General features: G+C 38.7%; 1 protein-coding gene across 3 annotated transcripts; it reads left to right on the top strand.

Moving 5' to 3' along the window:
- The first annotated feature begins 200 nt into the window (after positions 1-200).
- On the top strand, positions 201-17,768 carry LOC148998582 (uncharacterized). 3 transcript variants are annotated; one of them, XR_016171158.1, is made up of 3 exons: positions 201-493; positions 2,148-2,214; positions 14,502-14,587. XR_016171158.1 is itself a non-coding variant. In XM_089141850.1 (3 exons), exon 3 carries the CDS (start codon positions 15,783-15,785, stop codon positions 16,908-16,910), a length of 1,128 nt encoding a protein of 375 aa, XP_088997976.1. In that variant the 5' UTR covers positions 201-493; positions 2,148-2,214; positions 15,755-15,782; the 3' UTR covers positions 16,911-17,768. The 3 variants fall into 3 exon arrangements, 2 of the variants coding, with proteins under 2 accessions (XP_088997976.1, XP_088997975.1); XM_089141850.1 differs by lacking the exon at positions 14,502-14,587 and adding an exon at positions 15,755-17,768; XM_089141849.1 differs by lacking the exons at positions 201-493; positions 14,502-14,587 and adding an exon at positions 15,755-17,768 and having other exon boundaries at positions 503-2,214.
- The last annotated feature ends 3,422 nt before the right edge of the window (positions 17,769-21,190 follow it).

A 21,190-nucleotide genomic window follows, 5' to 3' on the forward strand; every position in this document is an offset into this window, starting at 1 on the left:
AGTATTCATGGTTTTTACCAAAAAAATAAAAAAATAAAAAAATCAAGTATTCATGGTTGAGGTTAGATTTAAAAAATAAAAAATATATTTTTTATTTTAATTTAATCAAAAAAAGGAGAAAAAGTAAAAAAGAAAAAAAAAGGTTGCATTATACATTTATACATGATCCTTACCCTAAAGTGGTGCCTCGTATCGTTTCCCGCCGTGCTTTTACTTGCCTGTGTTTACCTAGCCTTGTCTACCTGCTTCTGCAAGGTCAGGCTCAAGAACAACTCATCGTAGACATGGATCGCCCCTATGACCCCTCCTGAGTCTCAGATCCAGTTGCTCGACGTTGAAGCTCAAACCCTCAATGCCTCTTTCCACTTGAGCGAAGGTGATCCGGACACTGGATCGAGAAGCTTCCTGTGAAGTCTACATTTACTTTCTTTATTTCTTCAACCCAGTCTTGCATTGTTGATGTTTTGACGGTTTTGTAGTGTATCGCTGAAAGGTAAAGCACTGGTAATCTCTTTTATGTAATCTGGTTCTTTTTTTCTAATGATCACTGGGTTTCTACCCCTATCTCCACCCCACAACCTTCTTCTTCCCCAGACCCCTCTCTGAAACGCTGTCCATCAGACACAGCCACCACTACCATCACTGACCCAACACCGTCTGATCATCTTCAAGATCCATCTTTCTCCACTGTTCTAGTGGCGAACATGCCGCTGGGTTGTTCCTATACAACGGATTAGGCTTGCAAAGGAAACCCTAAGCTCATGAGTTGTACTAAAAAAAATCTACTTGTGTAGAGTAATCGTCAACATCAACTTTGATCTGTACCGATAAAAATCTGTCGCCCGTGCTTCATTAACCACCAATGGATACTTTGTTGACTATGTCATCCACTTCCTGCTAGTTTAGATTCTTCATTAAGCCATTCTAGTTCTTTGGATACATCAAAGTCAGGAATTTCTCCTAATCGTCTCTGCTCCTGGTTGCATTATGGCCTCATTGATAACTCAAATGCTGCTATCACCAGCTGGCCCATGTTCATGATCTGTGGATATTTCCGTCACAAGATTTAAGTTGTGGAAATTTTCAGGAGCTTGCTGCAGACGAAGATAAATTTAGATGAAGAACTAATAGAGAGCGTTGAGTTAGTGGTCATGGTGGTGCCTATGTTTTATGGGTTTGGGATTTAGAGAGAAGAAGAAGGTGAAGGTGGGGCTGGGGTTTAGGGGTTGGTAGGCGGAGTGGGACGACCCTGGATTTTGGTGCTTGAAAAGAGGAATTCAGCAGGGTAGAACAACAACTTAGAAGAGTGGGGATTGGGGAAGAAGAAGAAGAAACACCAAGATAAATAAGGATTTGGGAATTAACTTTCTTCATTGCCTCCACCACCCTACATTTATAAGCTAAAATTTCCCCTCTATGCTTATGTTTATTATACCCCTTACCATTTACTTTCATATAGACCCTACCCTTTACAATTTATTCCCATATAGACCCTGCCTTCAACCATGATCATAACACGGAGGCACTAGCAGTGGTTTTGGTGGAGTGGCAGAATCCTAGGAATTAAAAATAGCTGGGGAGGAGGAGAAATAAAAGTTCTGTTTTTGAGACTAGGTAGTTTCTCTAGAAATATTGAGTCTCAAGATAACTTTTAGACTCCATTCTGCATTTTAGTAAATCATCGTCTTAGAGCACCTGATTGTAGATTGTATGTTTTAGACATCTCCAATTCATTTTACTCTTTTAATGTGATTCTTTGGGACTAACTGAAGTCTAGCATATATGTATCAAATCTGGGTCTTTTGGGTGAGACCTAGTGAGAGCAATAACAGTTGCGCAATGAATCCTTTAAGGTATACCAAAAACCTCTTCATTGAGCAAATTTGAACCTAGAATGAAGCTCAAGTATTCGATAGGTAAACAGTTGTCCAAACATTTGTAGTCGTGGTTAAATATTATGCCCCATACATTTTGGATATGTAAATTAATGTCCATATTGCTTCTAAATTATAGTCCCCTGCTTCAATTCTCCTTTTAGTTGATTAGGGTTGTTTGGTTTCTAAATTAATCTTAATTATTTATGACATATTTGTGTCCCTTGGCGGATCTTATTATCCAACTAATTCTTATACGGTTTTCACTTTCAGATATATGTTGGTGTTTGGGTCAATTGCTCAATTCTTTGGAGTGGGTAGTCTCGGCAATTAAAATTTGGTAAGGCCTTACTATTTAAATACACCATCAATATCATCTCCGCATTTGTAAACCCATAATAACATGAATGATACCCTAAGAAATGGTAGAATATCTGTTTTACTCAAACAAAAATTGTTACCATCATGAGTTGGATTAGTTGATCTCATTCTTTGGGTTTTATGTGATTGTTGAGATTGAGTTACTAACATTTCTTTTTTCATTTTTTATTTTTTATTTTTTATGTTTGAGTAGTCCTACCTCAAGCATGTGAATAGTGGATCTCATTACAAGATATTAGTGGCATTGAATCAACCATAGCCAATTACATGAAACAAAAACCTCGATGATTTCTACATGCAAGTCAGTCCACTTTTGGTAAGTAGGATTTGGTGCCTCAAGAACAATAGAATCTATAGTTGAAGTTGGCGGAGTTGGGATGGTTGTGGGAGGGCATTCGGAAGACTCATCAACAATTCTCATAGTCCATAACTCTTCAAGGGTGGAACAAAATGAAAGGAAAAGAAAAGAAGTAATCAAACTAAACTAATGTCTCTTCTAACTTATAAATACAACTTCTAAAAGTATAATTTTTAGAATCCAAATAACGAGTAACTAGCACATGAATTCTTCACTTCCGTAGTCACCATAGCCACCAGCTTGGGAATAGTATGCGTCATCGGTTTGTGTTTCATAAAATTGGCCTTCATACTCGTCAAGAACTGAGGATAATCTAACAACGATATTTGCAAAAATGAGTGAGTTCAAAAGAACTCAGCAAAGCAAGTTATATCCACAATAACTTAGTAAACATGATAGCAAAACATAGCATGATGCAAGATGATATGAGACGGCCAATGCATGTATGACAGCAAAGCAACTCTTATGTATGCTGGTCTCTATTGGCAGACATGCTTTAAGTTATAGCACCATGCTCCTCTGGGTAGGTCTCAAATCACTCTCCCTCAACCATCTCGAGATCTTGGGTTCTCCGATGGTAATTGGATCCTGCATTCCTCTCGGACATTCCTTGGCAGGGGTTTAGGTCACCGCTCTCTCACATCACCATTGGTCTGAATATTGGCGCATGTCAAGGTTAAACCTAGCCAAATGCAAGTCATCTATTTGGTTATATCAAGTCAGAGTCAGATACTTCCATTCCTCCCCTCTCGTGATCCTTTATAGTATCCTTCTCATTAGAGTTAGCGTATCCTATGGCTACTGTGAAATTTAGCCTTATCCTTACCTTGACCCGGAACCCTTGATGTTTGTAGGTCCGAAGACCCGAAGCGGTGGGTAGAAGAGACTTGTTGACCCTACTAGTTGATGATTTAGTGTCGGAGTCCGATCCCATGGACATTGACGATGATGCCCCTTACTTGAGTACATTGTCAGTGTTTAGTGAAAATTTGCACATCGAAGAGGAGTGAACTAGTTGAAGTATCTAATGAACTCCCGTGCACGATCCGAAGGTATTTCCCGAAACTAGACTTCTTGATTGACTTGTACAAGAAAACCTCACTCAATTTGACCCCGTATAGCCCTCCGAATCCCTATCCAAAGTTGCTGAACTATTATTGATTTTTCTGTTGAACTATGCTTGATCAATCCCATCGACCAAGGAGCATCGACCAAGGAGCATCAACCAAGGCTGCCCAGATTCGAGTTAATGATTCCTTTGGAATATTCCACACCCTATTTATGCTAGCTTTGTGTTTTGAACCCTATTTTAATCATTGCAACACATGAGAATGTGGAGAAGGTTCCCCAAAGTTCCTCATTGATATTGGTGAATGATATTTTATTCTAATCATTGCCAATCATTTGATTCTTGCCTCTATTATCATCTACAAGGTATGAACTCTCATCTTCACTCTCTATCCTACTCTTTTCTCTCTCTTTCCTTACTGTTGTAACTTGTAACTTTGGAGTTGATGCTGTAACCTTGCAACCATCACTCCAAGTGTTCATTCCTCACTAAACCATGATCTCTTTCCATTCATACTTATGATATACTCTCATTTTGATTCTTGTATATGCATTACCATGATTCCTTGCTTAGCAACTTGATTTCTTGTCCTAAATTGAAATGTGGAGTATGATTTGTCTAATTAATAGCTTGCAAATGATTGTAATCTTATTCCTAACCCATTCCCCAACTAATTCCCTAGCTTCCCTTTCAATTACATTGATTTCTCATTGATGCTATGATCCTTGTCTCTAGAACTTAGTATTCCAATTTGGGGCTTTCTAATTAAACCATTAGATGATGTTAATTACTTGCTTAGATGTGTTCTTATACTGTTATTAATCATCCCTCCAAGTTTCGGATCGATCTGAGCCTTGGAAGACCGACTTCGGACCAAATCACCAAAATACACTATGCAGCCCCAAGATTGGCACCTTGGCTATGTGGACCGCACTGATTGACGCTTTGCTAGACCTATTCCTTACCCTGCCCCTGCCTTCCAGCCAAGGAGTTTTGGCTAGAGTCTTCAGTTCTGTTTATGGGGGCCAGCATGGTCCGTCCAGTGGAGTTAGACCTCCGGGAGTTGTGCATCCACCTCGGCCTGGGATGGTGAATCCTATACCTGTATTCCAGAGACCTCCCACTGCTGCGACTCCTGTTGGGCAAAAAGATTCTACTTGTTTCTTTTGCAAGCAGACAAGCCATTTTGCTCGCTTTTGCCCGAAGAAACCTGCTCAACCTTATGCCCTAGTTGTGAAGAGTGCTCTTGTTCCTGTTCTTGCCCCTCCCTCTGGCGGAGTGTTCAGCATGTCTGGTGTTGAACAAGATGCATGTCATGAAGTTGTTACAGGTACCTTATTAGTTGCTTCTTTACCCGTATTTGTTTTGTTCGATACGGGTGCATCTCATTCTTTCATCTCATCTAATTTTGTTAAGAAGACTAATCTTGCACCCAAGAGTTTATCTAGTTGTTTGATGTTAGCACTCCTGTCGGATCAATTGTGAAATTAGATAGAGTGTTAGAAGAATGTCCTGTGTTGATTTATGAAAAGAACTTGAAGGCAAATCTAGTGTTGTTTGATATGAAGGACTTCGATGTGATATTGGGAATTGATTGGTTGACATCCTACAATGCTGTAATTTTGTGCTCTTTGAAGAAAATTCAGTTTTGAAAGGAAGGAAATTCAGTTTTTGAGTTCCAAGGTGAAAAGGGAAGAGTTAGTAAAGAAACTTTGACCGCTTTAATGCAAATCCACGCTTTGGTGGAAAGTGCTTCACCTGGAAGCAATACCAGAATGAGCAGAAAATACAAGAAAGCTTTGGGTACTTATATTATAGGTGAAGCATTCTAATTTCCCAGGTTCCATTACAGATCTAATTTATGAGCTCAAAAAGCTGGGGGGAAGGGGTGGTTGAAATTACTACCCAGTACTAGTTAACAAATATATGTTTTAGATTAATAGAGTATTATTTTTAGTATATTAAGTCAAATGACTCGAAGTAGCAATTGTGTGATTAGACTACTTCAATGAGTGAAATTAGGAAATTCTAATATCAGAAAACAGAAGCTGGATTTCAAGAGTTATTGACCTTTTAAGCTCCACAAACATGCTGGAAGGCTCTGTTTTTCCTCTTTTACCTCTGATTTCTACTGCAAAATTGAAATTGTTTTTGAACTAATGAGCTCAACAAAGTACAAAAATGAGGGAAGTCTCTTATTCTGGCATCCTGCTTTCTTCTCTTATTCTAATTCTGAATTCTGCCACAAATCAGGTGGAATCTCTCCAATACTTCTCTTCAGACTAATTATAGCATCTTCTAATGGAGTACTGCACTTCTAGATCAATTTTCAGATAATTTTTTCTTGCATACTCTAGTTACAGGCATTATTTACTTCAAAAATTCCATATACTAGTAGCAGTACTCATCCTCTCTGAAACTCTGCTTTTGTTTCCTGAGAAAACCCTATCCACTTCTGCTACTTGCCTGCTTTGTAGCACTAGAACTATGCAACTTCTTATATCATCAGAACTCTATCAAACTTTGCAGATCTATTCCTCTACCAGAGTAGACTAATTGACCAGTCCGAATATACACATCCTTCAGTTGTCCTATTTGAACTCTTTTCTGCCAGTTCTATCAACTGTTAATCCCTTGATGGATCTTTTGGTTCCGAATAAGCCTACACCATATAACAAGGGGTAGCTTCTAGCATCATGTGAAAATGATTTTCATTTCTTATAGCCATGAAGTAAATGTTGTACAATTTCAATGCAAATAAGAGACTTTAATCAAGCAGGGCTTTGACTTCGACAATCACCCTGGTGGAATGATAAATAAGATCATGCAAACAGAACAAGGGTGTAAATCATAATTTCCAATACAGAGAACATGTAGACATGCACAGGGTGGGTCACAGAAAAATAAATAGAACTAGGACCATATGGGGGATTTTTTCTGCTCACCAACTGAGAATGTACACATAAGCTGCTGGCTATGATTGGGCTGAGGGGAGATAAGCTGCTGGCTATGATTGGGTTGAGGGGAGTTCATTTGTGGGCTAGAGGCCAGTGAGGTGTCTCCTGTGGGTTACTTGAAGACGGCAAGACGCAGAGATGGTAGTGGGTGAGGGAGCTGAAGTAATTCAGTATCGGAAGATGATACTTATTATTGTTATGTTGTTATTGTTCTTGTTATTGTTATTGTTTTTATCATTGAAGTGCACTAGCATGTTCAGTATCTTGCCTATGGGTTTCGATTTGAAGTTATTGATTTTCCTTTTCATAGTTATGTATCATGTATTCACGTGCAGATGAATGTATGAAAAGTGCAAGGATACTTGAGAATACATGGAAGAGTATCAATTAAATTGTCTTTCATTTGACACATGGCTAATTAGTAAGATGTAGAGTTGTAGCACTTTGAGATAATGTTGGAGAGGTGAAATTTGATTGTTTGGTGCCATCCTTTGTTTTTATTATATTGAAGTCCAAATGCAACTTCTAGTCAATGTCACATTACCAAAACTATAAGAATCCAGTTCATATCGAAGGTTGGAAATCAATTAATCCAAAGTTCAAATTCATTGTGCATTAATTTTCAATAGAAGAGCTTAATGTCAGACTACATTAGTATCACAAAGGTGCATGTCTCAGTCAAAAGGTGATTCAGGGAGATACCAGCGAAAGTTCAGAAGCAAATGACTGAAGCTTCTTGAGGTGAGATTTGGGCATGAAGTCCAAGACTTAGTCTTCAATTAGTTTGAATCTGGTTAATGAGGTAGCTTGTACATGCTGTTTGATGGTTAGATAATACTTAACATTCCCCTTCAGAGGACCAAGTCTACTTATGTTTGTTAAGGTGGCGTTTGGTTCTGCGTTTCCCTGGAATTAGATTCTAGGGAATCATGAAATTTGAAAAAAAATTGTGTTTGGTTGAAAGTTGAGTCGGAACCTAGCTTCAGCTAGGATCCACTTTTAACACACAAATTTAGGATCACTTGGAAACCACTTTTAACACACAAATAGACTCACCTTTTGGAACCCACGTATAAATAGGGGTTGGAAACCATCGTGAATCATTTTCTCGTTCTCGTTCGCGAAGTTTGTTCCGTCGCAGCTAGGGTTCCTCTCTTCCATCGCAGCTACTGAACTCGCTCATCTCTTCCATCAGGTTCTCGTTCCTCTCTTCCTTGCAGTTCCGTGAAGGTTTTTCATCCGAGTTACGTAATTTGTTCTTACCTCTCGATTCTCGTTCAACAGGTAAACCTAGCTTGAATTAGTTAGTGCATTTTTTTCTTCTTCTATTCATACTTTTTTTCGGTTCTGTTCTCTTTCTAGAGCGTTGTTTGATTACTTCGCGCTTGTTGGGTATGATTAGGGTTTTTTTTAGTAACATTTTCATGCTATCCCTTTTTGTAATTGTTCCCTGTTATTTTGATTGTTCTCTCCTTTATGTATTCAGTTGATGGGATTCTCGACCTACATTATTCTTCATTCTTGTTTTATTTGTTCCTTTTTCTTCCGGTTGTAACTGTAATTATTTTCTCCTGATTTTTGAACGGAGATTGAGTCGATAATATGCTCCACAACATTACCTATGTTTTATTTGCTCCTCTTTTTGTTTGAGCTGTAGTTCGATTATTAGCTCCTCGTTGTTTTAGACCCTTGAAAGGACTTATTGTCACCTGATCTTTGAACGGAGTTGAGACTTTATTATTCAGTCGGTAATATGCTTGACAGCATCAACTAGTACGCGGCCAATACCTAGCAAATGTACTCTATAACTGAGACACGCGGAGAGTTTCAATGATTCTAGCAACTTAAATATGCAGAATGGTGAAGGAATCTTTAGGGCGCTCCCGGAAGTTGGGAAACTTGGCTTGAGTATGGGGGCTGGAGAATGGCTTATCCAGATTATGTTCAATTTTGATGGTGGAAGTGGGTTCTTGATTTTAGGGTTTTGAGTGAAAATTGGGTTTTTCTAAAGAGAGACTGACTGAAGGAACTCTAATGGCTAGTGTCCTTGTGATTAAAATTCTTGTTGGAAAAATTGATGGTTGGATGGGCTAGTAGTGGGGATTAATTACATCATGGTTATGGAGAAACTGATATTCAACAAAAAGGTTTTGGGGGCAGTGGTGTTTTAAATCTCCTGGGTATACACCATGAGGGAATCAACTGCTCCAGTCAATCCCACTAGTTTAGATATGACTCACTAAACTAAGGTCTCATATGATGGAGAAGAAGACAATAGCAGCTAATAGCATTGCAAAAAGTAATTCTGAAAATTCTGTAGTGTTCTTGGGAATCTAAGTAGTGAGACCTTAGGCCTAAACCTCACTCCTTATTACAATCTCAAAAGTTATTAGAAACTAAATAAAACATGGTTTTTTTGGAAATTCGTGGGAGCCTGTAGGAAATCCCAAATACACGTTGCTTCAGTCATGTGAAAAAATTAAGTGATCTCATGCCCTCTATATAAACCAAGCTTAAATGAAATGATAGCAAATGCAGCAAACCTCTTCTTAGTTTGAAATTGAATTTGATTGAATGTTTCCAAAATTAGTTGTGTTCTGCTTGGGACTTCATCCTTGTTTTAATGGGTTGTGGAATATATACATGATGTTGGAATGCATTGTCATATTAGGTATTCATGCCAAAAACAGCCTTAGGTGATCTTTCCTTTGGTTTTGATGTTCTTAAGTGGTATTTGTATTTAACTTAGTTTTCTTTTGGTTTTTATTAAATTGGGGGGGGTGTCTTGTTGGGTGCGCCGTGTGTATATAAAATAAAGGGCCCACCGCGAAGGAAAACCCCTTTTAAAAAAAAAAAAAAAAAAAAAAAAGGGGGGGGGGGGGGGGGGGGGGGGGGGGTGGGCGGGGCGGGGGGGTAATCGGACGGCTCGGATGATCCTTCTCATTAAATAATGAAAAAACCCCTTTACCTATATACGTTTACCGTGTGAACAGAGTTCCATCTGTTCGGTTCGGTCTGATGCAAACCAACCGGTCCATCTGGGCGGTTCGACTGGGTATAGTATATGTTATTAATGGTGTATTCCATACTACCAGCCTATACGTATATACGGTTGTACAAAGAACCGTATATACAACCGACTCAAAATCGTAAGAAGCTAAAAAACCAACCCGCCCATTTCATTTTCATTTCTATTTTCGTTGTTGGCTGATCTGAAGTTACAGCGAAATCGCAGGAGAGAAGAAGAAGAAGACCTGTTAGGGTGTATTGTTTCGTTTTTGGCTACTCTGAAGCTTCCGTAAGAAGCCGGCTACTCTGAAGCTTCCGTAAGAAGCATCGTTAGTTGAGATCGAAGAGGAAGAAGAAGCAGCGGAGAAGAAGAAGAAGCAGCGGAGAAGAAGAAGAAGCATCGGAGAAGTAGAAGAAGCAGCGGAGAAGAAGAAGAAAAGCGGAGAAGAAGAAGAAGCAGCGGAGAAGCTCCATCTGCGATTTAGAGAAATCGATTTCAGATTCTGGTATTGTCTCGTCTCGTCTCTGCGATTCTTCTTTCAAAAAGGTAATAACCAACTCATAAAACCCTTACCATGGAAATTCCCGATGATGTGGTCGAAACCCCGATTTGGTCGTTGATTAAAGATGAAAAATGCTCGTAATAACTTGATTTGGTCGGTTTCTTTTAGTATTTGTTGTTTTACCTTTTTGTGGGGTTGTGGAGGGGTTTAATGTTGTTGTTCTTTTAGCATTCAACTGTAAGTATAGACATTAATGTTTTTCTTGATCAAACAAGGATTCCTGATCAATGCAAGGTAACTGTAAGTTTGTAAGTCAAATAATGACACTAATGTGTGGAATGGATATTGGAACTCCAAATATAGACAACAAATACTAGTCATAATACCAATGATTAGTAGTAGGTGCGGACAATTAGTAGACTGTACAATGAAAAAGAAACATATAAAACCACCGGAAATAAGGAAGCAATGCCTCTTCTACGATATCACTCCCACCAAATCGACTTGTCTTCTCTCCGGAGGCATTTTTGACTCATCAAAATCCTGAGCCACATTTGGAGACTAGTCTGTTGATGATCCTTTACCCCCAAAGAAGTTGATGATCCTTTACCCCCAAAGAAGTTGATTAGAAAATCAAGTTGATCTTCATGAAGATGCACTAGCATAGGAAGGAATGCAATGGTTAACCTGGATCGAAAAACCAAAACATAGCCATGCTTCAGAAACTTATAATCAGTTCATCGTCTCCATCGGACAACGAGGTTGGAATCTATATTGTACATCCAAAACTATTGTCATGGTTTTCACTAGGTCATATGGTACTCTATTATTGTTGTAAATGGAATCGAAATCCAATTACACTAGAACATTTCTCGTGTACCGCATAAAATTGATGCATTTGGGTAAACTTTTAGAGTGTCTTAATGGTTCTCATTTCAATTGGTAAATCTCGTAGAGAGAATGGTTAGTTTAAATTTTTCGAGTTGCTATTTTGAACGGTGACCTTGTATAATGAAGGGTCACCGGGTGTATCCCGGGTTGTCATTTGTCTCCTTGTTCAAGTGGGTTTAATTGGTGCAATTTGTTTATCTATTTATTGTAAGTCTTGTCTTGAACAAGTTTACCCCCGGGTCAGTTGTTTGATAGGTGTGGTTAGTGGCACATTTCCTTTCTAAAAGTATGTCAATAACACTTGTGCATGACTAGCATAACAGTCTTTTCCTTAGAGACAACATCTATTGTGCCTTGATGAAGTTTTATGCTGCCAATTAGTTTGAGTTGGTATTATTGATGAAGTTTTATGCTGCCAATTAGTTTGGATTTGCATGTTGAATGTGATTAGCCAACTTAAAGTGTTCGAAAGTACAGATTACCTTTTTGGGGATAATTTTCTGCATCATCTTTAATGGAGCATCATTGTGGTCCCTTCCGAAAGAAGCCTGATCGGCTTATACTGAGATACCTGAGAGATTTGCTGCCAATTCTATTATGTATGGTTGATGCACATGGTTAGGTTGTTTCTATGAATAAAATTTTATGGTGCCAGCCTTTGAATGACAGCCCTTTCCTACCACTCTTCAGATTGCCATCGTTCTACAGATGTTTAAATATGAGTTGATAGTGATCAAACCTGTTTTGTCAAGTAGTAGTTGTTATATATTGTATTCCAAGATCTCTTACTTTTGTGATATTTTTCTTATTCTTCTTTAGTGTGGTGTCTTGTTTAACCATGTTGTTGAAGGAATGTGGTTCACTTGTCTTTGCAATCTTTAGGATTTGTTTTCACCTTTGTATTGCTCCCTGCCCTTCCACCAAAGAATAGAAAACTTATCAGGCTTCAGAAGTCAGTAGAATGTTTGAGTGGAATAGAGTTGTATCATCCCGGGTACCGTATCAGTTGCGAATTTATCCCTAACAAGTTCTATTTCCTTTGCTTTGCTGTTTCAGTGCGAATTTTGCTTCTTCTTAATTTTTTTTTGTTCATTTGAAATTGTTCACTTCCGGCTGCTTTGGTTTCTCAAAATATAGAAGTGGTTACTTTTGTGTCTATGTTAGTTTGTTAAGTTGTAGAGGTTATTCTACTTTTCTTGAGTGTGATTCGAGATACGTGTGTTAATGATTTTCTCATTGTGTTTTCTTTTATGTGGATTTCATTTTTTGACCTAAGTTTAAGCAGTTGACAGTGTATTTTGTTGAGTCGATTACAATGTTCACAAATATAATTTGTTTGTGGTTTTTAGACCTCCTAAATGAGTACGACTTGTGGTTGAATTAGTCTAAAATTTTATATTTCACTCGCACAAAGCCACAATTAGCTCCACCAAAGTTGTTGTATGTGAGAATTAGTATGGAAGCCTTTGCCGCCTCACTTTTGCCTCCCTCTATTCTTATTTAGGAAAAAGAAGGTTGGAGCTTCAACCTGCAATCGTTTTTGAAAACCTTCCTCCCCATTGTCGTTACTATGAAGTCTTTGATCCACCCCGCTTTTGCTTGCTCTAGTAAAGGCCGGCAATTAAACTGTTCCTCCCTAGTCCCTTGGCCCCCGATGCCACTACAAACCATTCCTCCCGTAAAATCCATTAATCCCTCCCCGTACCTCCCCGAACCACTCCCTTCATCGCTGTAGACCCACTCGGAATCTCCCGCCTACTTGTCACCCCTTCCCTACCTCGGAGAGTCGAGTAGGGGAAGCCACCGACACCGTTAATGCCAGCAGAGTCATTGTCCATGGCTAGAAACAATGCATGGCCACTCTACCATTGCTTATGATTAGCTGCTACCCCCCGACATTGCTCCATAGGGCCTTATCTCTTCAGCCGACTCCCTACGTATCCCTAAAAACAACCTCTAGCGCATCGTATAGAAGGTTGGACTGCAACAGTTTATTGCAAAGTGCTGAGGTCAATCAGATTCCGGATTGCACCGCCCCTGATGCCAGATTCCCCCGATACAAGTGTTTTTATCTCTTTGTAGGTTGTGACACCACTGAGTCACCGGCCTTTACTCTCCTTCGAGAAGACCATATTGCTATTAATTATCTCGTAGGATCTATTGCAATTTCAATTTTCAGCTCTCCCTCCGAAGAAATCGGTTCTACCTTATGAGACATCGTTGTGTCTTTGACCGAAGCACTAGTTATAGATGCTCCATTGGCATCCGTACCCTTGTCATCCACCTCAAAGAAGAATATCATGTTGGCCTTGTCGCCCCCGCAATCCTCACCCAAAGACAAGGTTCGTGCAAGATTATTGTTGCTCCCCCATCCCTCCTTTCTCTCTCTCTCAAACACCCTATCTAACTTCTCGGGCTTCTTCCGTGTTGCGTACTGTCAATGGGCGTAACCCACAACCCCGCTCCTCCTCCCAACCCACGCATATTCATTTACAAAAAGTGTGTTGAGTAGGTTTGGTTTCAAAGACACTTGTTGGATTCATAAACAGTTTCTTGTTCTATTTGGAGTTTATACAGTTTAATAGACCATATTTATAACATATATATTGGTATGTTCTACTTAAAATCACTATACTATACATGGTTTGGTTAGGGAATAAGTAATTTAGTACTTTACGGTTTGGCTTTTGCCTTAGATATTTGAATCTATAATGAATTGTATTTGGTTTGGTTTTTGTTGGTTTTTGTTTTAAAAAGTCAATTTCGGGTTCCAAATTTACTCCCATTGAATTACCTAATAAGAAGAGGTAGGCATCATTGTGAACACTGGAATATGTCATTTTCATGGAAACCGAGGTTGTCAAAATCGTTAGCATACTTCTGAGCAAGGGTGGGCAGATATACATACTTTTGTGGGATCCAATTGTATGCAGTGGGCAGTGTCTTTGTTTTTCGCATTCCTGGTATTATGTAAATTCATGGCCTCCTTATGGGGTCTATTTAACCGCATTTCATGTATTCATGTATAGGTTGACATCTTTGCTTTCTGGCCCTTGTCTCATTACTCCATCGGGAGAAAAGAAGAAACCCCTTTGTGGGCTGTATCCATTCTTTTGTTGTTTGTTGGTTGTACTGCTATTTCCATCGAAAAAGAAGAAACCCCTTTGTGGGTCTGTATCCATTCTTTTGTTGTTTGTTGGTTGTATTTGGCATTTTCGAATAGAATCAAAAAAAGTGTGTGTTGTTTAATAGGGAATACTTTTATCTCAGCCTACTGAATGTGTAGTTGAACTGTTGTATTGCACAAAGCAAGAAGTCGTTGAGATTGTTGGATGCAAAACCTTGACTTATTTATTGTGATTAGGCACTTGGAAATCTTTCCATCAATTCTCGCAAATTGGAAAAATTTTACGCTTATTTAAGTTATTTAAGTCTTGATGTAAATGTCTCATCTTCTAGGGATTAGCTCATCTAGCAAGGACATACCTCATAATTAAAGAGGTCAAGAGAGAGAGGGGAAAAAAGATGTAGGCTTTTGATGTGTGCTACTAACAAGGTTCGAAATTTCGGTTTATCCCGCCATCTTGCCCTTCAGCGAAATGACCGAACCTTTTGATGATGCAACTTCTGTAGGACAATATTGAGATATATGTGGTTTTCATTCCTGTGGACCTTGGTCATCACCCATGCACTCATATTCTGGAAATTTTTATTTGGATGAAGTCCTTTCATGTCGATGGCTATAGTATAATTGATTTCGTTAATGCATACCTTCGTATAAGATCCTATCTTTAGCATATTCATTGTTCAAACCAATGCATTTTATTATTTTGGATATACAACTATTTAGTGGAGTGTCGTAATTCTCAATGGAGTCATTTACAATGACGAGGTTATGAATAAATTTTGAAAACAGAATATTTGAAACAATGATAACATCCATTATTGGGCAAACATAAGTTGGTTTCCCAAATAGGGGAGCAATAAAAATGGTGGTGACGAGCAATGTTGATGATATTGTGGCATTTAATAATTTGGTTGTTTGTTGTCATACTGATTTTGTGATTTGGACTTCCTTTATTATTTGCTTTTGATAGGTGATGATGCCGTGGATGTACTTTGGCCTAGGTTAAGATTATTATAAGTGCGAATAAATGTTTTATGAGCTACAAATTATAGTGATGTACCTTTAGTATCATGTGGAATGTCAAGAAGTGGGGCCTCACCTAAGATACTCAAATGCTGATGTTGTTATGCAACTGTGGATATTTTATCACTTCATTCGTTAATGTTTAGAACTTAAAGTACTTCACTTTGATAATTTTGTGATCAAACCCGTTTTTGTGTTAATGGGTTTTATTTTAACTTGGTAGGGTTTGTACATTTGAAGCATTTTTGGTGTTAACATTAGAGGGTTATTTCCCTGTGTTTGTGATGTGTTGAGTGTGGGTGGACGCTTGGCACATGGGCGTGGAAATGTTTGTCTATAATATGACTTGTTCGGGCTAGGTTTCAATCCAGGCCAATGGTTGGCATCCAATTTTGAATAACTAATGTCTAGACTGAATGTTTTTCATGCTTAGATTGTTTGTGTTCTCTCTTTAATGTTGTCTCATGACTCTCATCTGTATAATTAGTATTTGTTTTGTTATACTTTAGTTTCATGTTAATAATATGTTGTTTAGCTAATATGTTTTGTTGCATCTATGCAGGCAAAACCACCATAAGTCTCACTTGGAAATGGCTCCTAAGGCAACCACACAACAGAAGGCCAAAGGGGCTAAAAAAGGGAAACAAAAGCAACAGCAAGGCGAGGCTTCATATTTGGTGGATGACGAAGCAAAAGCGTCATTTATTCTGATTAATAAGCTAAGTATAGAAGAAGGAAGGGATGTAGACATCCCTTTTTTTCAGAGAGGAGGTGTAGCAGATAGGTTTAAGCAGATTGGGTGGGATAACATCCTAAAGTTACCTCCTAAGTGTTATTACCAGTTGGTTAAAGTGTTTTATTCCAATTTGAGATTCAAGGAGGAGGAGGGAAACTTATATGCCCTGTCCAATGTTAAAGGGGTGGAGATTGCCTTGAATATTCATGAGCTGGGTGAAAGGCTAGGAGTCTCAAGTGAAGGACAAATATATTTTTGGGAGCCTAGGAAGAAGTTTGATCACCTCATTGATGTTGGTCGGACTTATAGTGATATAATGGTTCACTACACGGGTAACACCAGCGTGAAGTTGAAGGACCTGAAACCAATTCCTCATGCAATTGCTTACATAGTGCAACACAACATTATCCCACGAAGAGGTCACCGTGAACGGCTGAGTTCTTTTGAAGCCTATGTCACCCATTGCATTCATTCAGGGAGGCAGCTCAACATGCCGTACATTATTCTCAGAATGATGAAGTATGCAAAAGATGCCCACAATCGTGCTCTCCCATATGGTCGGCTGCTTACCCAAATCTTTACTACCTATGGGATTGATCTTGAGGGGGAGGATTGTGAAAGTGGGAAGAATAAGAAGAAGAACAATGAAGTTAAAATCCATGGAAAAAAATTCCATCTTGAGATGGCGGATGTAGGAGTGCAGCCTCCAGGTGTAGGAGCACACCTGCTTGTTGATCCATACATGACCGGAGATGATTTTGAGCGTGTTGAGAACAAATTTTCAAATATCTCAAGACATGTGCGGAAGATTCTTCGGCGCGTGGATCAAGTCGCCAATAAGCTGGGCATCCCGGATATTCCGGACTCCTCACCACCTTCGCTTGAAGCCGAAGGATCGGATCCGAATCCGAATAGGTTGACTATTCAGATTAAATGTAATTTGGATGTTTTGCTGAATGGGATTCTTTGTTTCAATCCTTAGAACAATGCTTATTTAATAGACAGATAACAAGTTGTAGTAAGGTTCCCGATTCGTTGTTGCTTTATATTCCTTATATTTTGATATTTGAGTATACTATGTGTGATATTTCTTATATTTTGATATTTGAATATACTATGTGTGGAATTCATGGATTACATCCATATACACACCCAAAATTCCTGTTAAGCTAAGATTAAATGTAATGAGATAGGTTGATTGAGTTTATCTCCCCATACGGAATGTATGAAGTAATTTTAGGCAGGTTGGGGTTTGTTACAGGTTCAAGTGGTGTTTGGTAATTCGTATGGTTGGCAGTGATGAAACTGTGCATTAACATGAGACTTTGACTACCTTGTCTGATTTCAGAGCAGATTGTCTGATTTTTTCAAATTTATTTGCAATAAAATTATGTTCTCCATAGAATTGTATGTTTTGCTTATAGTGATAGACGCGTCAACGCGGAAATGGAATTTTTTTCCTCCTCTTAAATGCGTTGTGTTATTTCTTCATACGCATGAACTCGGAAAAGGAATTTATTTTAAACTTGTGTAGTTAACACTAACATTGCTCCGTTCTTAAACGAACTAACCCCTCCAGTCTCTGTGATCCGTTAAATTAATATGGTTGTTTCCGTTGAAAAGGGAATCAATAAGATACTCCCTCTTTCCATCAAAACTCCTGGGGTTGAAACAAGACTTCAAACATAATCACTCCATTTTCCACTTCTGTGTTGAGAGTTATAAATACGTTGAGGAACTTTAAAAGGGAACCACCCCCTTTCATCTGATGAACACAGAGAGCAAATGGGCCAGTTCCCTTTTAAAGGGAACCAGCCCCTTTCATCTGATGAACACAGAGGCGAAACGGGCCAGTTCCCTTTTAAAGGGAACCAGACCCTGTAATATGATGAACACAGAGGCGAAACGGGCCAGTTCCCTTTTAAAGGAAGAACCCCTTCCATCGATGAACACAGAGGAGCAACTGGGCCACTGTGGGACCGATGAACACAGAAGGAAGCGTGAAACGGGCCAGTTCCCTTTTAAAGGGAACCAGCCCCTTTTAAAATGATGAACACAGAGAGCAAATGGGCCGGTTCCCTTTTAAAGGGAACCAGACCCTGTAATCTGATGAACACAGAGGCGAAACGGGCCAGTTCCCTTTTAAAGGGAACCAGCCCCTTTTAAAATGATGAACACAGAGAGCAAATGGGCCAGTTCCCTTTTAAAGGGAACCAGACCCTGAAATCTGATGAACACAGAGGCGAAACGGGCGTTCCTTTTAAAGGGAACCAGCCTTTTAAAATGATGAACACGAGAGAGCAAATGGGCCAGTTCCCTCTTTAAAGGGAACCAGACCTATGCAATCGATGATGACACAGAGGCGAAACGGGCCATTCCCTTTTAAAGGGAACCAGCCCCTTTAAAATGATGAACACAGAGAGAAATGGGCCGGCTCCCTTTTAAAGGGAACCGGACCCGTAATCCATGAACACGAGAGGCGAAACGGGCCAGATCTTTAAAGGGAACCAGCCCCCCCCTTTTAAAATGATGAACACAGAGAGCAAATGGGCCAGCTCCCTTTAAAGGGAACAGACCGTAACCGATGAACTCGAGAGGCGAAACGGGCCGGTTCCCTTTTAAAGGGAACCAGCCATTTCATCTGTGAACACAGAGACCAAATGAGCTGATTCCCTTATAAAGGGAACCAACCCCTTTATTCAATGAAGAGACATGGTACAATATGACATGATGTCTCCTCCACTCTACTTATCTTTTATGGATCAAGAATCTTAAAATCAATATGAGTGCTTCCTTTAGCTTGTTGGATATCAAATTTATTTTCTTGACATTGCTAAACTTGGATAAGATGTAACCAAAATTCCAGGCCGAAAGATCATCGGAATGCTTTAACAGTGTGTTTGAATGATACAGATACTGTCCCTCATCCTTAGATACAAAGTACTACCACTATGCATATACAAAAAAAAATTGTGAACCAGCCCCAACATAGTTGGAATGATACGATATTGTCCCTCATCCTTTGATACAAAGTACTACCACTATGCATATTAAAAAAAAAAAGTGGTGTTGTAACTAATATAGTTGAATGATACGGATAATGTCCGTCATTGTTTGATACAAAGTACTACCACTATCCATATACAAAATAAAGGGGAATACAAAATGTTTGAATATGATAAACCCATGTATGTCCCTCATTGTCTAAAAATGAGACACTCGTCGCATCCTCAAATGTCACCAACGCAGATCTGAATTTTGGGACGATGGTACGGCTGATAATCCAACGACAAAATAGAAGCAAATAATAAGTTTGAAATTAAGATAAAAGAGCAATACAAACGACAGATTATCAGCTAATGCATTTACCTTATATGAAGAATTATCAAGTTACTTACACCAAGTTGAACTCAATTTTGGGAGGAAGGTACGTGTTTGTGATAATCCAACGGTACAAAATAGAAGCAAAATAATAAGTTTGAAATTATTTGCATAAATGAGCAATAAACGGAGATTATCACTCTCTAATGCATTTACCTTGATGAAGAATTATCAAGACTCACACCAAGTTGAATTGAATTTTGGGAGGAAGGTACGTGTGGGGATAATCCAACGCACAAAATAGAACCAAATAATAAGTTTGAAATTATTTACATAAGGAAATGAGCAATGTAGAAGGGAGAGATTATCACTTTAATGCGCCATTTCCTTAGATGAAGAAGTATCGGGATTCACACCAGGAGTTGAACTGAATTTTGGAGGAAAGAAGTTGTATAATCCAACGACAAAATAGAAACAAATAATAAGTTTGAAATTATTTACATAAATGAGCAATAGAAAGGAGAGAAATAAGGATAGTTATAAAAAAAATTGAATATTGAGAGGAATGTAAGTGTCAGCATAATCCAACAACACAAATAGTTAAGAGTAATTGTGCAACTTTATCATTAAATTATATATGAACAATAACAATGTTTGGGTGAAAAATAAAATAATAAAATTTAACTGTTAGTTGAGCATGTGTTAATAGCCGAAACAAACATTGACAAATAATGGAACTCAGCATGATACTTGTATAGAGCCAGAATCACTACAACTAGAGTTGACAGGTACTCTTCATTTTTTCATGCCGGAGCTTGATTCTTTTCCGCATCCTTTTCGAGAATTGTCATGGTTTTAACTTGGAAAATTTCCTACGTACGCTTCTACCATTTTACTTCGGAGGGTTGAATCGGAAGAGGAAGGAACGTCTATATGTTCTAGATCGTTGACAATCCCATCTGGGATGCTTAATAGTATGTTATAACAAAAACTTAATTCACATGCTTGGTTAATGACTTTCAAAAATAATGGAGTGGGTATCCTAGCTGACTGTAGGCAACCAATTTCCTCCTCTGACCTCAAACCTTGTCCTCCCCTTCTCTTCGGTGTCAAGTCTGGTATGTGCGCATCTCGAACGGATTTTCTCCATCTCATTAAAAATATATTTTATCGGAATGCACATGAGTTGGAGAGTAATGGAAAACTCTTAACATATGAGCACAATAGATCCAACTTAGCCTCAAATTTCTTACAAACTACATGTCACGCTTGTTGGGTCTCAGTATTACGCAATGACTCTCTATGCTTTCCACTGTAAGGAACTATTTCCATCTGCCTTAAAATCACATATATCTAACCTATATATTCTGCGACATTCTGCCGTTGATAAGCATTGACTATCCACCGTAATAACTCAAACTCCTTCAAAAACTCTTTGAATATAGTTAGAGTATATAACTGTAAGTTTGACTCAACATAGGGTTCAATTAATGTGGCACCCCCAAGAACTTCGTTACATGCGGATCAAATTCCTTTTTCAATTCATTTGCCCGTTTTGCATACCATAAAACATCCTGGAAATGTCTCGCCAAAACCCAGAAGATCAAGTTTCGGCGCAAGACATTGTTTCCAAATCCCAGTAAAACTTTCAGCAAGCTGTAAGTCTCCTCACACCTAGTGTGAAAACTGTTCTTCATAAAACAAATTGCCCATTTCTCCCTATATTTCATATGTTCTATCTAGCTAACTAAATGTTTAAACCCCTTGATTTTTTCTCTTTAAATTGGTCCCATGCTTATTCAAATTCATCAATCAGAGGTAATGGTATAGCATTTGGCTCAACATTGAAGAATCTGTGACTTATCACTCATCAAATATCATGGTGTTTCTTTGCATTTTTGCAATAGATGCCAAGTGCACAATGCATCGCGTGTGATAGGT

This window comes from Hakea prostrata, unplaced genomic scaffold, assembly GCF_041222555.1.
Source record: "Hakea prostrata isolate BN-2017 unplaced genomic scaffold, UWA_Hpros_2 contig_276, whole genome shotgun sequence".
In the NCBI taxonomy this organism is placed as follows: domain Eukaryota; kingdom Viridiplantae; phylum Streptophyta; class Magnoliopsida; order Proteales; family Proteaceae; genus Hakea; species Hakea prostrata.

Coding starts and splice junctions, on each gene's coding strand:
- LOC148998582 (XM_089141849.1), top strand. CDS start 2,081: ATGACATATTTGTGTCCCTTGGCGGATCTTATTATCCAACTAATTCTT. Junction 2,215..15,754: donor GTCTCGGCAATTAAAATTTG/GTAAGGCCTTAC, acceptor GCATCTATGCAG/GCAAAACCACCATAAGTCTC.